Genomic DNA, 15,917 nt, shown 5'->3' on the forward strand with positions numbered 1-15,917 from the left:
AACCGGGACGCTACAATAAGATCATAAACCAGATTGCAGATTTTTCAGACAATACACAGGGCAAAGTGACCCGCCTCAACAGGTGTTACGTCGATTTGCGTTTCCCTATCAGATAGGTTCCTAGCGCTCATAACAAGCATGCGCTTGTTCAACGCGTTCATCTAGGGAACTACGGACACCGTGAAAGCTCAAACATCGTCTTTCAGCAAAGTCATATATATATGTATGTGTGTGTGTGTTTAAAATGCTTTGTGACAGCGATCCCGCATGACTTTGTTTTTTCTCTTTTTGTGCAGCTACGTAGAAACGAAGCCTTCGTTGAGCAAATAATGGATACTACGGTTCGAATGGAGAACAAACAATCTCATACAGAGAGACGAGAGTCAGGTATATTAAATAAGCATTTTTTAGCTATTATTTTTAACAGTCATCCGCTGATCAATGTAAACACTTGTATTTTTTCCATCTTGGGCCAGGAGGACGCAAAGAAAACGCTTAGTAAGAAGGGACTAATGGATGGAGACAGTTTGGACAGCTACCAGGATAATGATATGATTTTCAATATAAAAGAGGAGATTGTCACTCTGATGCAACGTCGTGGGATCATCTTTTTCATCTTGCTTCTTTTTGGTAAATACTCTCCTTCCACAAACAAGCAATTTAAAAGTGTTGTAGAAAGTCTGTATTTTTTATGCTATGTCACTGACTGTCATCTTCTGCTCATGTTCATCAGGATGTAGCTGCCTATTTTCTGCTCGGCACTTGCGATCTTCAGAGTCATTTGTTACTCTAACTACAGAGGACACTACAGCTACAGTGGACACTACAGCTACAGTGGACACTGCAGCTACAGTGGACACTGCAGCTACAGTGGACATGGTAGGTTTTCTCTTCCTAATATTAACTCTGATTTAAATATCCTGAACAAACTTAAGAACAAACTGTTAATTTCAATGTTGTGACAAACTTTCAGTCTCTAGATAAGGATCCAGAAAAGATCCCAGAGCCTTTCCACGAAGATCTGCAGGAGATGAAAAAGAAATTCGACTACCTTCTGCCACCTGCGGATCTTTGGCCAAACTTTGCTCTGGAGTCTCAAGGTGAGCTATTAGAAATAAGATCATAAACCAGATTGCAAATTTTCAGTATTAAGGTTTCTTGACTCAATATTTCTGTTTTTTTGTGCAGATGCAAACTTGTGCACCATTTGACTTCAGCAACATTTCACAACAACAGAACATGTAGATTGTTTGGGATATATTTTCAAAAGCAACCCATAGGCCCAAGCATAGCCATTCAGGTTTGAATAACACTCAGAACATTAAATGAATATTATGCAAAGTGGTATTTCTGTTTGATAAAAATATTAGGCTTCATGATTTTCTTTTCTAATTAGTCTTGGTACCCCACCTAAACTTTGTTTTGTCTTCAGGGAAGAAATAATCTGATTCCTGGACAATGTTGGGCCTTTGCAGGCTTCCCAGGACGCTTATCCCTCAAACTGTCCCACAAAATCACTGTTACTCACGTGTCCGTGGGTCATATACCTAAGAGCATATCCCCGACTTTCACAATCTCCAGTGCTCCGAAGGAATTTTCTGTCTATGTAAGTCAAGCAACATCACATGTATCTTATATATGTGTCCACCTATAGTGTGGAAGAAGGGCTTTAAAATGTGTTTGCAATGATTTAGTATGACATCACTTGATCACATCCAAACTTTCTGTGTGCACAAATAATTTTCTGCTTATCTCAGGGTGTGATATGTTTTAAGATACACCAACTAAATTTCACATATATAGAAAGAACAAGATAATGAACTGGATTTCTATCTAATTTTGTCTCAGGGAAAGAAGCATTCAGACGATCAGGAGAGTTTATTGGGAACTTTTCAATATGACGAAGATGGTGACAGCTTACAGACCTTCAAGCTTCCTGTAAATATGTCGAATTAATATTTTATTAACCAAATACAACAGTTCTTACAGAAGCCCAGAGTGACTGACCCTGTTATAAATATTGGTAATTGTTCCTAACATACAACCATAAGGTTCTTCACACCAACTTTTATTATGTCTTATAACAAAATCTATCAATCTGTTATCACAAAATAGTTAGTTGTATAACGATAAGAAACGAATCAAAATAAATCTCCAGTCTTACTAGAAATTAGTTTAATTCCATGGTATCTTGAAAAAATCTATGCAAAATATATTTACAGCAAGGACAGTTAAACTGGGCTTCCATGCACTTTAAGCATATCTCCTTTGTTTCCATTGTCTTGTCTATTTGTAGCTATGGATTATCAATCTAACCCTCCTAATTTGCATCTTTCTTGGTTCACAGGAAGAAAACAGGGACTCCTTCAGTCACATCAGTCTAAAGGTGAAAAACAACTGGGGTCAACCGCAATACACATGCCTCTATAATTTTAGAGTGCATGGGGTAGTCGAGACATGAAGAGGAGGAGGGCGACGACGGGGGCGGAGCTGGAGCCGCGGGGGGCGTTTCTAGGACCTCTTGGGACCGGCTGCAGGCTCTGGAGGGCCAGGCGGAGACTTGGGAGGAGCACTATGAGGATCTGGGGCCCATCTGGAGCCGGCACTGGAAGAGTACAGGAAGGCAGAGTCTTGGCAGGGCACAGGGGAACCTTGAGGAACCTCTAATGCCCCTTTTCCACCAGCTCTATATATTCTCACACTGAACCACAAAACAGTTGTAAATGTGAGTTAACACATGCTATGATATGGCAAAATATCCAGGTAACAGAGCATGAATTGTACTCTGCATCATTAGGTCATGAGCGTTCTTATAAGCAAAACTCAGAGTGCATTTTATTTGTCCACATTTTAATTATCCCATCTCCACTGTGCACAGCATCCAGCTCCTCACGCATGGAGTCTGGAAACGAGACGGAGGACTCCCCGTCATCTCTGCCCTCTTCGGAGCCCAGCTGTTCTGACTCCAGTAACGCTAGTCCAGACGTGCTTTCCACACCGCTGATGTCCAAGCAACGACGCCGTTCAGGTGAGCACCGTGGAGAACTGTCTAGTTTGCTTGTGGAAGACGTTTATTTATTTATAACAGACAGAAAAGACAATCAAGAAAAATAGTGTAAATAACTTTATTGATACATATATGTAATTGTTTTGTTTTTTTTGTTGCGTTTTGATTGTTTTGATTTAAAGATGATTTTTTTTGGGGTACTGGGTTGCTGGGCGATCTGCACAAACCTCTGACGGTGGTTGACGGTTGGCTGTTTTGGACGTGGTGCGGAGAGTGAGCGAGCTTGCGAGTCACGGTCGAAGGAGGATAGCTAAGAGGTGGTTCAATTGGGGTCCGGGCAATCAATTAACTAGCGTTCGGTTGATGTGGGAACAAGGTGGGTGTTTTTACGACTGAATTGTATTTATTGAGTGTAATTTTTATGTTCCGACATGAAATGTTGTTGATATTTGAGTAACTGTCAAACAGTTGAAACAGTTAGAATACGTTTTAGTTCATTTGTAATACAGAAATGTTAGTTAATTAAATGCATGTATTGTAAATTTAATGATATTATATAAAGTGAGGTTTATAGGTTAAGGTAAAAGGTTAGAACCACTAAGAGTTACTAATGGTATTTTATTTGTATGTTTGTAGCTCTTACGGTTTGTTCATGAACAAAGGCTGTTTGTTCACGAATAAAGAATCGTGAACCATCAGTTAGAGAGACCATCTTTTCAACCTGGACGCTACAATAAGATCATAAACCAGATTGCAGATTTTTCAGACAATACACAGGGCAAAGTGACCCGCCTCAACAGGTGTTACGTCGATTTGCGTTTCCCTATCAGATAGGTTCCTAGCGCTCATAACAAGCATGCGCTTGTTCAACGCGTTCATCTAGGGAACTACGGACACCGTGAAAGCTCAAACATCGTCTTTCAGCAAAGTCATATATATATGTATGTGTGTGTGTGTTTAAAATGCTTTGTGACAGTCAGCGATCCCGCATGACTTTGTTTTTTCTCTTTTTGTGCAGCTACGTAGAAACGAAGCCTTCGTTTAACAGTTAATGGATACTACGACTCGAATGGAGAACAAACAATCTCATACCGAGAGACGAGAGTCAGGTATATTAAATAAGCATTTTTTTTTAGCTATTATGTTTAACAGTCATCCGCTGATCAATGTAAACACTTGTATTTTTTCCATCTTGGGCCAGGAGGACGCGAAGAAAACGCTTAAGAAGGGGACTAATGGATGGAGACAGTTTGGACAGCTACCAGGATAATGATATGATTTTCAATATAAAAGAGGAGATTGTCACTTTGAAGCAACGTCATGGGATCATCTTTTTCATCTTGCTTCTTTTTGGTAAATACTCTCCTTCCACAAACAAGCAATTTAAAAGTGTTGTAGAAAGTCTGTATTTTTTATGCTATGTCACTGACTGTCATCTTCTGCTCATGTTCATCAGGATGTAGCTGCCTATTTTCTGCTCGGCACTTGCGATCTTCAGAGTCATTTGTTACTCTAACTACAGAGGACACTGCAGCTACAGAGGACACTACAGCTACAGTGGACACTGCAGCTAAAGTGGACACAACAGCTACAGTGGACACTGCAGCTACCGTGGACATGGTAGGTTTTCTCTTCCTAATATTAACTCTGATTTAAATATCCTGAACAAACTTAAGAACAAGCTGTTAATTTCAATGTTGTGACAAACTTTCAGTCTCTAGATAAGGATCCTGAAAAGATCCCAGAGCCTTTCCACGAAGATCTGCAGCAGATGAAAAAGAAATTCGACTACCTTCTGCCACCAGCGGATCTTTGGCCAAACTTTGCTCTGGAGTCTCAAGGTGAGCTATTAGAAATAAGATCATGAACCAGATTGCAAATTTTCAGTATTAAGGTTTCTTGACTCAATATTTCTGTTTTTTTGTGCAGATGCAAACTTGTGCACCATTTGACTTCAGCAACATTTCACAACAACAGAACATGTAGATTGTTTGGGATATATTTTCAAAAGCAACCCAAAGGCCCAAGCATAGCCATTCAGGTCTGAACAACACTCAGAACATTAAATGAATATTATGCAAAGTGGTATTTCTGTTTGATAAAAATATTAGGCTTCATGATTTTCTTTTCTAATTAGTCTTGGTACCCCACCTAAACTTTGTTTTGTCTTCAGGGAAGAAATAATCTGATTCCTGGACAATGTTGGGCCTTTGCAGGCTTCCCAGGACGCTTATCCCTCAAACTGTCCCACAAAATCACCGTTACTCACGTGTCCGTGGGTCATATACCTAAGAGCATATCCCCGACTTTCACAATCTCCAGTGCTCCGAAGGAATTTTCTGTCTATGTAAGTCAAGCAACATCACATGTATCTTATATATGTGTCCACCTATAGTGTGGAAGAAGGGGCTTTAAAATGTGTTTGCAATGATTTAGTATGACATCACTTGATCACATCCAAACTTTCTGTGTGCACAAATAATTTTCTGCTTATCTCAGGGTGTGATATGTTTTAAGATACACCAACTAAATTTCACATATATAGAAAGATCAAGATAATGAACTGGATTTCTATCTAATTTTGTCTCAGGGAAAGAAGCATTCAATCGATCAGGAGAGTTTATTGGGAACTTTTCAATATGACGAAGATGGTGACAGCTTACAGACCTTCAAGCTTCCTGTAAATATGTCGAACTAATATTTTATTAACCAAATACAACAGTTCTTACAGAAGCCCAGAGTGACTGACCCTGTTATAAATATTGGTAATTGTTCCTAACATACAACCATAAGGTTCTTCACACCAACTTTTATTATGTCTTATAACAAAATCTATCAATCTGTTATCACAAAATAGTTAGTTGTATAACGATAAGAAACGAATCAAAATAAATCTCCAGTCTTACTAGAAATTAGTTTAATTCCATGGTATCTTGAAAAAATCTATGCAAAATATATTTACAGCAAGGACAGTTAAACTGGGCTTCCATGCACTTTAAGCATATCTCCTTTGTTTCCACTGTCTTGTCTATTTGTAGCTATGGATTATCAATCTAACCCTCCTAATTTGCATCTTTCTTGGTTCACAGGAAGAAAACAGGGACTCCTTCAGTCACATCAGTCTAAAGGTGAAAAACAACTGGGGTCAACCGCAATACACATGCCTCTATAATTTTAGAGTGCATGGGTAGTCGAGACATGAAGAGGAGGAGGGCGACGACGGGGGCGGAGCTGGAGCCGCGGGGGGCGTTTCTAGGACCTCTTGGGACCGGCTGCAGGCTCTGGAGGGCCAGGCGGAGACTTGGGAGGAGCACTATGAGGATCTGGGGGCCCATCTGGAGCCGGCACTGGAAGAGTACAGGAAGCAGAGTCTTGGGCAGGGCACAGGGGAACCTTGAGAACCTCTAATGCCCCTTTTCCACCAGCTCTATATATTCTCACACTGAACCACAAAACAGTTGTAAATGTGAGTTAACACATGCTATGATATGGCAAAATATCCAGGTAACAGAGCATGAATTGTACTCTGCATCATTAGGTCATGAGCGTTCTTATAAGCAAAACTCAGAGTGCATTTTATTTGTCCACATTTTAATTATCCCATCTCCACTGTGCACAGCATCCAGCTCCTCACGCATGGAGTCTGGAAACGAGACGGAGGACTCCCCGTCATCTCTGCCCTCTTCGGAGCCCAGCTGTTCTGACTCCAGTAACGCTAGTCCAGACGTGCTTTCCACACCGCTGATGTCCAAGCAACGACGCCGTTCAGGTGAGCACCGTGGAGAACTGTCTAGTTTGCTTGTGGAAGACGTTTATTTATTTATAACAGACAGAAAAGACAATCAAGAAAAATAGTGTAAATAACTTTATTGATACATATATGTAATTGTTTTGTTTTGTTTTTTTTGTTGCGTTTTGATTGTTTTGATTTAAAGATGATTTTTTTGGGGTACTGGGTTGCTGGGCGATCTGCACAAACCTCTGACGGTGGTTGACGGTTGGCTGTTTTGGACGTGGTGCGGAGAGTGAGCGAGCTTGCGAGTCACGGTCGAAGGAGGATAGCTAAGAGGTGGTTCAATTGGGGTTTGGGCAATCAATTAACTAGCGTTCGGTTGATGTGGGAACAAGGTGGGTGTTTTTACGACTGAATTGTATTTATTGAGTGTAATTTTTATGTTCCGACATGAAATGTTGTTGATATTTGAGTAACTGTCAAACAGTTGAAACAGTTAGAATACGTTTTAGTTCATTTGTAATACAGAAATGTTAGTTAATTAAATGCATGTATTGTAAATTTAATGATATTATATAAAGTGAGGTTTATAGGTTAAGGTAAAAGGTTAGAACCACTAAGAGTTACTAATGGTATTTTATTTGTATGTTTGTAGCTCTTGCGGTTTGTTCATGAACAAAGGCTGTTTGTTCACAAATAAAGAATCGTGAACCATCAGTTAGAGAGACCATCTTTTCAACCTGGACGCTACAATAAGATCATAAACCAGATTGCAGATTTTTCAGACAATACACAGGGCAAAGTGACCCGCCTCAACAGGTGTTACGTCGATTTGCGTTTCCCTATCAGATAGGTTCCTAGCGCTCATAACAAGCATGCGCTTGTTCAACGCGTTCATCTAGGGAACTACGGACACCGTGAAAGCTCAAACATCGTCTTTCAGCAAAGTCATATATATATGTATGTGTGTGTGTGTTTAAAATGCTTTGTGACAGCGATCCCGCATGACTTTGTTTTTTCTCTTTTTGTGCAGCTACGTAGAAACGAAGCCTTCGTTGAGCAAATAATGGATACTACGGTTCGAATGGAGAACAAACAATCTCATACGAGAGACGAGAGTCAGGTATATTAAATAAGCATTTTTTTAGCTATTATGTTTAACAGTCATCCGCTGATCAATGTAAACACTTGTATTTTTTCCATCTTGGGCCAGGAGGACGCGAAGAAAACGCTTAAGAAGGGGACTAATGGATGGAGACAGTTTGGACAGCTACCAGGATAATGATATGATTTTCAATATAAAAGAGGAGATTGTCACTTTGAAGCAACGTCATGGGATCATCTTTTTCATCTTGCTCCTTTTTGGTAAATACTCTCCTTCCACAAACAAGCAATTTGAAAGTGTTGTAGAAAGTCTGTATTTTTTATGCTATGTCACTGACTGTCATCTTCTGCTCATGTTCATCAGGATGTAGCTGCCTATTTTCTGCTCGGCACTTGCGATCTTCAGAGTCATTTGTTACTCTAACTACAGTGGACACTACAGCTACAGTGGACACTACAGCTACAGTGGACACTACAGCTACAGTGGACACTGCAGCTAAAGTGGACACAACAGCTACAGTGGACACTGCAGCTACCGTGGACATGGTAGGTTTTCTCTTCCTAATATTAACTCTGATTTAAATATCCTGAACAAACTTAAGAACAAGCTGTTAATTTCAATGTTGTGACAAACTTTCAGTCTCTAGATAAGGATCCTGAAAAGATCCCAGAGCCTTTCCACGAAGATCTGCAGCAGATGAAAAAGAAATTCGACTACCTTCTGCCACCAGCGGATCTTTGGCCAAACTTTGCTCTGGAGTCTCAAGGTGAGCTATTAGAAATAAGATCATGAACCAGATTGCAAATTTTCAGTATTAAGGTTTCTTGACTCAATATTTCTGTTTTTTTGTGCAGGTGCAAAACTTGTGCACCATTTGACTTCAGCAACATTTCACAACAACAGAACATGTAGATTGTTTGGGATATATTTTCAAAAGCAACCCAGGCCCAAGCATAGCCATTCAGGTTGAACAACACTCAGAACATTAAATGAATATTATGCAAAGTGGTATTTCTGTTTGATAAAAATATTAGGCTTCATGATTTTCTTTTCTAATTAGTCTTGGTACCCCACCTAAACTTTGTTTTGTCTTCAGGGAAGAAATAATCTGATTCCTGGACAATGTTGGCCTTTGCAGGCTTCCCAGGACGCTTATCCAAACTGTCCCACAAAATCACCGTTACTCACGTGTCCGTGGGTCATATACCTAAGAGCATATCCCCGACTTTCACAATCTCCAGTGCTCCGAAGGAATTTTTGTCTATGTAAGTCAAGCAACATCACATGTATCTTATATATGTGTCCACCTATAGTGTGGAAGAAGGGGCTTTAAAATGTGTTTGCAATGATTTAGTATGACATCACTTGATCACATCCAAACTTTCTGTGTGCACATAATTTTCTGCTTATCTCAGGGTGTGATATGTTTTAAGATACACCAACTAAATTTCACATATATAGAAGATCAAGATAATGAACTGGATTTCTATCTAATTTTGTCTCAGGGAAAGAAGCATTCAGACGATCAGGAGAGTTTATTGGGAACTTTTCAATATTGACAGGAAGATTGGTGACAGCTTACAGACCTTCAAACTTCCTGTAAATATGTTGAATTAATATTTTATTAACCAAATACAACAGTTCTTACAGAAGCCAAGAGTGACTGACCCTGTTATAAATATTGGTAATTGTTCCTAACATACAACCATTAGGTTCTTCACACCAACTTTTATTATGTCTTATAACAAAATCTATCAATCTGTTATCACAAAATAGTTAGTTGTATAACGATAAGAAACAAATCAAAATAAATCTCCAGTCTTACTAGATATTAGTTTAATTCCATGGTATCTTGAAAAAATCTATGCAAAATATATTTACAGCAAGGACAGTTAAACTGGGCTTCCATGCACTTTAAGCAGATCTCCTTTGTTTCCACTGTCTTGTCTATCTGTAGCTATGGATTATCAATCTAAACCTCCTAATTTGCATCTTTCTTGGCAAACAGGAAGAAAAATGGACTCCTTCAGTCACATCAGTCTAAAGGTGAAAAACAACTGGGGTCAACTGGACTACACATACCTCTATAATTTTACAGTGCATGGGGTAGTCGAGACATGAGGAGGAGGAGGGCGACGACGGGGGCGGAGCTGGAGCCGCGGGGGGCGTTTCTAGGACCTCTTGGGACCGGCTGCAGGCTCTGGAGGGCCAGGCGGAGACTTGGGAGGAGCACTAGGAGGATCTGGGGGCCCATCTGGAGCCGGCACTGGAAGAGTACAGGAAGGCAGAGTCTTGGGCAGGGCACAGGGGAACCTTGAGGAACCTCTAATGCCCCTTTTCCACCAGCTCTATATATTCTCACACTGAACCACAAAACAGTTGTAAATGTGAGTTAACACATGCTATGATATGGCAAAATATCCAGGTAACAGAGCATGAATTGTACTCTGCATCATTAGGTCATGAGCGTTCTTATAAGCAAACCTCAGAGTGCATTTTATTTGTCCACATTTTAATTATCCCATCTCCACTGTGCACAGCATCCAGCTCCTCACGCATGGAGTCTGGAAACGAGACGGAGGACTCCCCGTCATCTCTGCCCTCTTCGGAGCCCAGCTGTTCTCACTCCAGTAACACTAGTCCAGACGTGCTTTCCACACCGCTGATGTCCAAGCAATCAAGAAAAATAGTGTAAATAACTTTATTGATACATATATGTAATTGTTTTGGGGGGGTTTTTTGTTGCGTTTTGATTGTTTTGATTTAAAGATGATTTTTTTGGGGTACTGGGTTGCTGGGCGATCTGCACAAACCTCTGACGGTGGTTGACGGTTGGCTGTTTTGGACGTGGTGCGGAGAGTGAGCGAGCTTGCGAGTCACCGTCGAAGGAGGATAGCTAAGAGGTGGTTCAATTGGGGTTCGGGCAATCAATTAACTAGCGTTCGGTTGATGTGGGAACAAGGTGGGTGTTTTTACGACTGAATTGTATTTATTGAGTGTAATTTTTATGTTCCGACATGAAATGTTGTTGATATTTGAGTAACTGTCAAACAGTTGAAACAGTTAGAATACGTTTTAGTTCATTTGTAATACAGAAATGTTAGTTAATTAAATGCATGTATTGTAAATTTAATGATATTATATAAAGTGAGGTTTATAGGTTAAGGTAAAAGGTTAGAACCACTAAGAGTTACTAATGGTATTTTATTTGTATGTTTGTAGCTCTTACGGTGTGTTCATGAACAAAGGCTGTTTGTTCACGAATAAAGAATCGTGAACCATCAGTTAGAGAGACCATCTTTTCAACCGGGACGCTACAATAAGATCATAAACCAGATTGCAGATTTTTCAGACAATACACAGGGCAAAGTGACCCGCCTCAACAGGTGTTACGTCGATTTGCGTTTCCCTATCAGATAGGTTCCTAGCGCTCATAACAAGCATGCGCTTGTTCAACGCGTTCATCTAGGGAACTACGGACACCGTGAAAGCTCAAACATCGTCTTTCAGCAAAGTCATATATATATGTATGTGTGTGTGTGTTTAAAATGCTTTGTGACAGCGATCCCGCATGACTTTGTTTTTTCTCTTTTTGTGCAGCTACGTAGAAACGAAGCCTTCGTTTAGCAGTTAATGGATACTACGACTCGTATGGAGAACAAACAATCTCATACCGAGAGACGAGAGTCAGGTATATTAAATAAGCATTTTTTTAGCTATTATGTTTAACAGTCATCCGCTGATCAATGTAAACACTTGTATTTTTTCCATCTTGGGCCAGGAGGACGCAAAGAAAACGCTTAGTAAGAAGGGGACTAATGGATGGAGACAGTTTGGACAGCTACCAGGATAATGATATGATTTTCAATATAAAAGAGGAGATTGTCACTCTGATGCAACGTCGTGGGATCATCTTTTTCATCTTGCTCCTTTTTGGTAAATACTCTCCTTCCACAAACAAGCAATTTAAAAGTGTTGTAGAAAGTCTGTATTTTTTATGCTATGTCACTGACTGTCATCTTCTGCTCATGTTCATCAGGATGTAGCTGCCTATTTTCTGCTCGGCACTTGCGATCTTCAGAGTCATTTGTTACTCTACCTACAGTGGACACTACAGCTACAGTGGACACTACAGCTACAGTGGACACTACAGCTACAGTGGACATGGTAGGTTTTCTCTTCCTAATATTAACTCTGATTTAAATATCCTGAACAAACTTAAGAACAAACTGTTAATTTCAATGTCGTGACAAACTTTCAGTCTCTAGATAAGGATCCAGAAAAGATCCCAGAGCCTTTCCACGAAGATCTGCAGGAGATGAAGAAGATGAAATTCGACTACCTTCTGCCACCTGCGGATCTTTGGCCAACCTTTGCTCTGGAGTCTTAAGGTGAGCTATAAGAAATAAGATCATAAACCAGATTGCAGATTTTCAGTATTAAGGTTTCTTGACTCAATATTTCTGTTTTTTTGTGCAGATGCAAACTTGTGCACCATTTGACTTCAGCAAGATTTCACAACAACAGAACATGTAGATTGTTTGGGATATATTTTCAAAAGCAACCCATAGGCCCAAGCATAGCCATTCAGGTTTGAATAACACTCAGAACATTAAATGAATATTATGCAAAGTGGAATTTCTGTTTGATAAAAATATTAGGCTTCATGATTTTCTTTTCTAATTAGTCTTGGTACCCCACCTAAACTTTGTTTTGTACTTTGTCTTCAGGGAAGAAATAATCTGATTCCTGGACAATGTTGGGCCTTTGCAGGCTTCCCAGGACGCTTATCCATCAAACTGTCCCACAAAATCACCGTTACTCACGTGTCCGTGGGTCATATTCCTAAGAGCATATCCTCGACTTTCACAATCTCCAGTGCTCCGAAGGAATTTTCTGTCTATGTAAGTCAAGCAACATCACATGTATCTTATATATGTGTCCACCTATAGTGTGGAAGAAGGGGCTTTAAAATGTGTTGGCAATGATTTAGTATGACATCACTTGATCACATCCAAACTTTCTGTGTGCACAAATGAATTTTCTGCTTATCTCAGGGTGTGATATGTTTTAAGATGCACCAACTAAATTTCACATATATAGAAAGATCAAGATAATGAACTGGATTTCTATCTAATTTTGTCTCAGGGAAAGAAGCATTCAGACGATCAGGAGAGTTTATTGGGAACTTTTCAATATGACGAAGATGGTGACAGCTTACAGACCTTCAAGCTTCCTGTAAATATGTCGAATTAATATTTTATTAACCAAATACAACAGTTCTTACAGAAGCCCAGAGTGACTGACCCTGTTATAAATATTGGTAATTGTTCCTAACATACAACCATAAGGTTCTTCACACCAACTTTTATTATGTCTTATAACAAAATCTATCAATCTGTTATCACAAAATAGTTAGTTGTATAACGATAAGAAACAAATCAAAATAAATCTCCAGTCTTACTAGATATTAGTTTAATTCCATGGTATCTTGAAAAATCTATGCAAAATATATTTACAGCAAGGACAGTTAAACTGGGCTTCCATGCACTTTAAGCAGATCTCCTTTGTTTCCACTGTCTTGTCTATTTGTAGCTATGGATCATCAATCTAACCTCCTAATTTGCATCTTTCTTGGCAAACAGGAAGAAAAATGGACTCCTTCAGTCACATCAGTCTAAAGGTGAAAAACAACTGGGGTCAACTGGACTACACATGCCTCTATAATTTTACAGTGCATGGGGTAGTCGAGACATGAAGAGGAGGAGGGCGACGACGGGGGCGGAGCTGGAGCCGCGGGGGGCGTTTCTAGGACCTCTTGGGACCGGCTGCAGGCTCTGGAGGGCCAGGCGGAGACTTGGGAGGAGCACTATGAGGATCTGGGGGCCCATCTGGAGCCGGCACTGGAAGAGTACAGGAAGGCAGAGTCTTGGGCAGGGCACAGGGGAACCTTGAGGAACCTCTAATGCCCCTTTTCCACCAGCTCTATATATTCTCACACTGAACCACAAAACAGTTGTAAATGTGAGTTAACACATGCTATGATATGGCAAAATATCCAGGTAACAGAGCATGAATTGTACTCTGCATCATTAGGTCATGAGCGTTCTTATAAGCAAAACTCAGAGTGCATTTTATTTGTCCACATTTTAATTATCCCATCTCCACTGTGCACAGCATCCAGCTCCTCACGCATGGAGTCTGGAAACGAGACGGAGGACTCCCCGTCATCTCTGCCCTCTTCGGAGCCCAGCTGTTCTGACTCCAGTAACGCTAGTCCAGACGTGCTTTCCACACCGCTGATGTCCAAGCAACGACGCCGTTCAGGTGAGCACCGTGGAGAACTGTCTAGTTTGCTTGTGGAAGACGTTTATTTATTTATAACAGACAGAAAAGACAATCAAGAAAAAAAAAAGCAAAATAAAACAGATTGAGTCAAACAAAAAAAAAAAACAGCTGTATATTTTATTTGTTAACTGCTTTTTGTGTTCCCAATATCCCACTTTATGTAGTATTCGGATTGATTTTTTTTAGACGTATAATGGCTGTAAATTTGTTATGTATTCCCCCAAATTTCCGCACAATGTTAAATATGGTACAATGAGAGTGTTGTATAGAATAAAACATGTAGTCAAGGACAGAACTAATTCCTCTAAGAACAGCAACACTTTTGACTATTTTAGATTTTACTAGGCTGATCTGTGGTTTCCAGCTAAATTTATTGTCTTTATGTTTTAATCACCAGAAACCATGGTTTTTCATCAAAATACCACGTCCTGTTGAAAGAATTTTGACTGGTAGGCTCACAAATGCATCTGTATATATGTAGCTTTTAATGTGAAATTTTAGCATAATGTATATTAACAAAATCACTGTACTTGTGCTTAAACTTCTATTTTAGCTCTTCTGCCAGGGAAGAGAAGAATGGAGGACCTGGCAGATGTAAATGAGGAGACAGAGAACCGGCAGCAACGTGAGCGACACCACCAGACCTGGATGGAATTCCTACAGGGGGAAGCAAACACGATGGCTGACCTCCGTAGAGAGGAGCTGAGACAGACTTCACAATTCTATACTGCCTTCCTTGGCCTGATGGGGGACATGGTTAAAACTTTGCAGAAGCAAAGTTGACTGAGTGATTACTTGATTCGCTTGTACTCTTTAAAAAAACCAAAAAAAATACTTTTACTTCCATAAGGGAAGAAAGAATAAAAGGTGTGCTTTTAAATTGTGAAGCAGTCTGTTCTTTCACACAATCCACACTTTAAAATTTTTCAAGGAGGTTCAGAAGAGCTAAGAATATTCATTTTTCATTCATATTCATTTCTCCTCGAAAATAAACAAAAATTGCTTTTGTTCATATATAAACCATTGGGTTTAGTTTTCCTCAGAGTAGAAAAGCTTGAATTCTGGTTTGTCTATAGAGACTGGGGTTGTAAGGTCAATAGTTGCAAAGTGAGGTGTAACAAAATACAAATTTGCAAACGTTTAGTTTCCTTGTACGACTGTATTTGCATATGAATTACTTGTCAAAAGGTCTTATTGTTCCTTCCTGCATTGCCACTGGCTGTTAAACATGCAAAGACCTCAAATAAAGGTCAGGTCATGAAGTAGTAACTTTGCAAACCTTTCAGACACAAATTGTGTATGGGCGTGGAGACACACTAAGGTGAGGATAAAGTGGTAGGTGGATTGCATGTATTGTGTGCTGATCTGGACTTTCATGGAATGTGTAACTATTAGCAATCAGTAGCATTGAAATGATTTAAACAAGCATTTTCTAACCACCATTTCAGAATGTGCAGGACATGAACACAGTTTCTGTGACTGCAATAAAGGCTCCAAAAAACCGTCAGCTGAAGTGTGGCGCATGTATGCTTAGAGTTTGGAGCTTTATAAAAAGCTAATCAACAATTAGTTCTTTATTTTCTATTGAACAGCACCTCAGCTCCCTTCTAGGCTCAATACTACAGTACGCTGAAATTTCTATTAAGACTTTCACTGTAACAAAAACAATGTTAAACCTACTAATTCGGGTTCGGAGGCTGTTGACATCAGAAAGAAGGCAACAA

At 39.8% G+C, this 15,917-nt stretch overlaps 1 protein-coding gene across 2 annotated transcripts in view; it reads left to right on the forward strand.

Annotated features, from left to right (window-relative positions):
- The window catches only part of LOC145547724 (uncharacterized), a 31,081-nt gene extending 15,381 nt beyond the window's left edge, over nucleotides 1-15,700 (forward strand). Inside the window, exons 21-50 of one of the 2 annotated variants that reach the window (XR_014084023.1) lie at nucleotides 297-387; nucleotides 477-630; nucleotides 734-879; nucleotides 974-1,100; nucleotides 1,189-1,300; nucleotides 1,433-1,606; nucleotides 1,849-1,938; nucleotides 2,348-2,725; nucleotides 2,879-3,028; nucleotides 3,190-3,383; nucleotides 4,026-4,116; nucleotides 4,209-4,360; nucleotides 4,464-4,627; nucleotides 4,722-4,848; nucleotides 4,937-5,048; nucleotides 5,181-5,354; nucleotides 5,598-5,687; nucleotides 9,854-10,232; nucleotides 10,386-10,536; nucleotides 11,446-11,536; nucleotides 11,627-11,781; nucleotides 11,885-12,012; nucleotides 12,107-12,236; nucleotides 12,325-12,436; nucleotides 12,576-12,749; nucleotides 12,994-13,083; nucleotides 13,491-13,869; nucleotides 14,023-14,172; nucleotides 14,591-14,642; nucleotides 14,747-15,700. Coding sequence is in view for 1 of the 2 variants with exons in the window: in XM_081597614.1 (XP_081453740.1) it covers nucleotides 7,988-8,105; nucleotides 8,209-8,390; nucleotides 8,485-8,611; nucleotides 12,325-12,347 (450 nt within the window). In the remaining variant the exon portion in view is untranslated. Of the gene's footprint in view, nucleotides 1-296; nucleotides 388-476; nucleotides 631-733; nucleotides 880-973; nucleotides 1,101-1,188; nucleotides 1,301-1,432; nucleotides 1,607-1,848; nucleotides 1,939-2,347; nucleotides 2,726-2,878; nucleotides 3,029-3,189; nucleotides 3,384-4,025; nucleotides 4,117-4,208; nucleotides 4,361-4,463; nucleotides 4,628-4,721; nucleotides 4,849-4,936; nucleotides 5,049-5,180; nucleotides 5,355-5,597; nucleotides 5,688-6,096; nucleotides 6,474-6,626; nucleotides 6,777-7,773; nucleotides 7,864-7,953; nucleotides 8,106-8,208; nucleotides 8,391-8,484; nucleotides 8,612-9,853; nucleotides 10,233-10,385; nucleotides 10,537-11,445; nucleotides 11,537-11,626; nucleotides 11,782-11,884; nucleotides 12,013-12,106; nucleotides 12,237-12,324; nucleotides 12,437-12,575; nucleotides 12,750-12,993; nucleotides 13,084-13,490; nucleotides 13,870-14,022; nucleotides 14,173-14,590; nucleotides 14,643-14,746 lie in introns of both variants that reach the window. The other variant, XM_081597614.1, reaches the window with a different exon arrangement.
- The last annotated feature ends 217 nt before the right edge of the window (nucleotides 15,701-15,917 follow it).

The sequence above is a fragment of the Poecilia reticulata genome, chromosome 16 (assembly GCF_904066995.2).
Source record: "Poecilia reticulata chromosome 16, P_reticulata-male-v2, whole genome shotgun sequence".
Classification (NCBI taxonomy): Eukaryota; Metazoa; Chordata; class Actinopteri; order Cyprinodontiformes; family Poeciliidae; genus Poecilia; species Poecilia reticulata.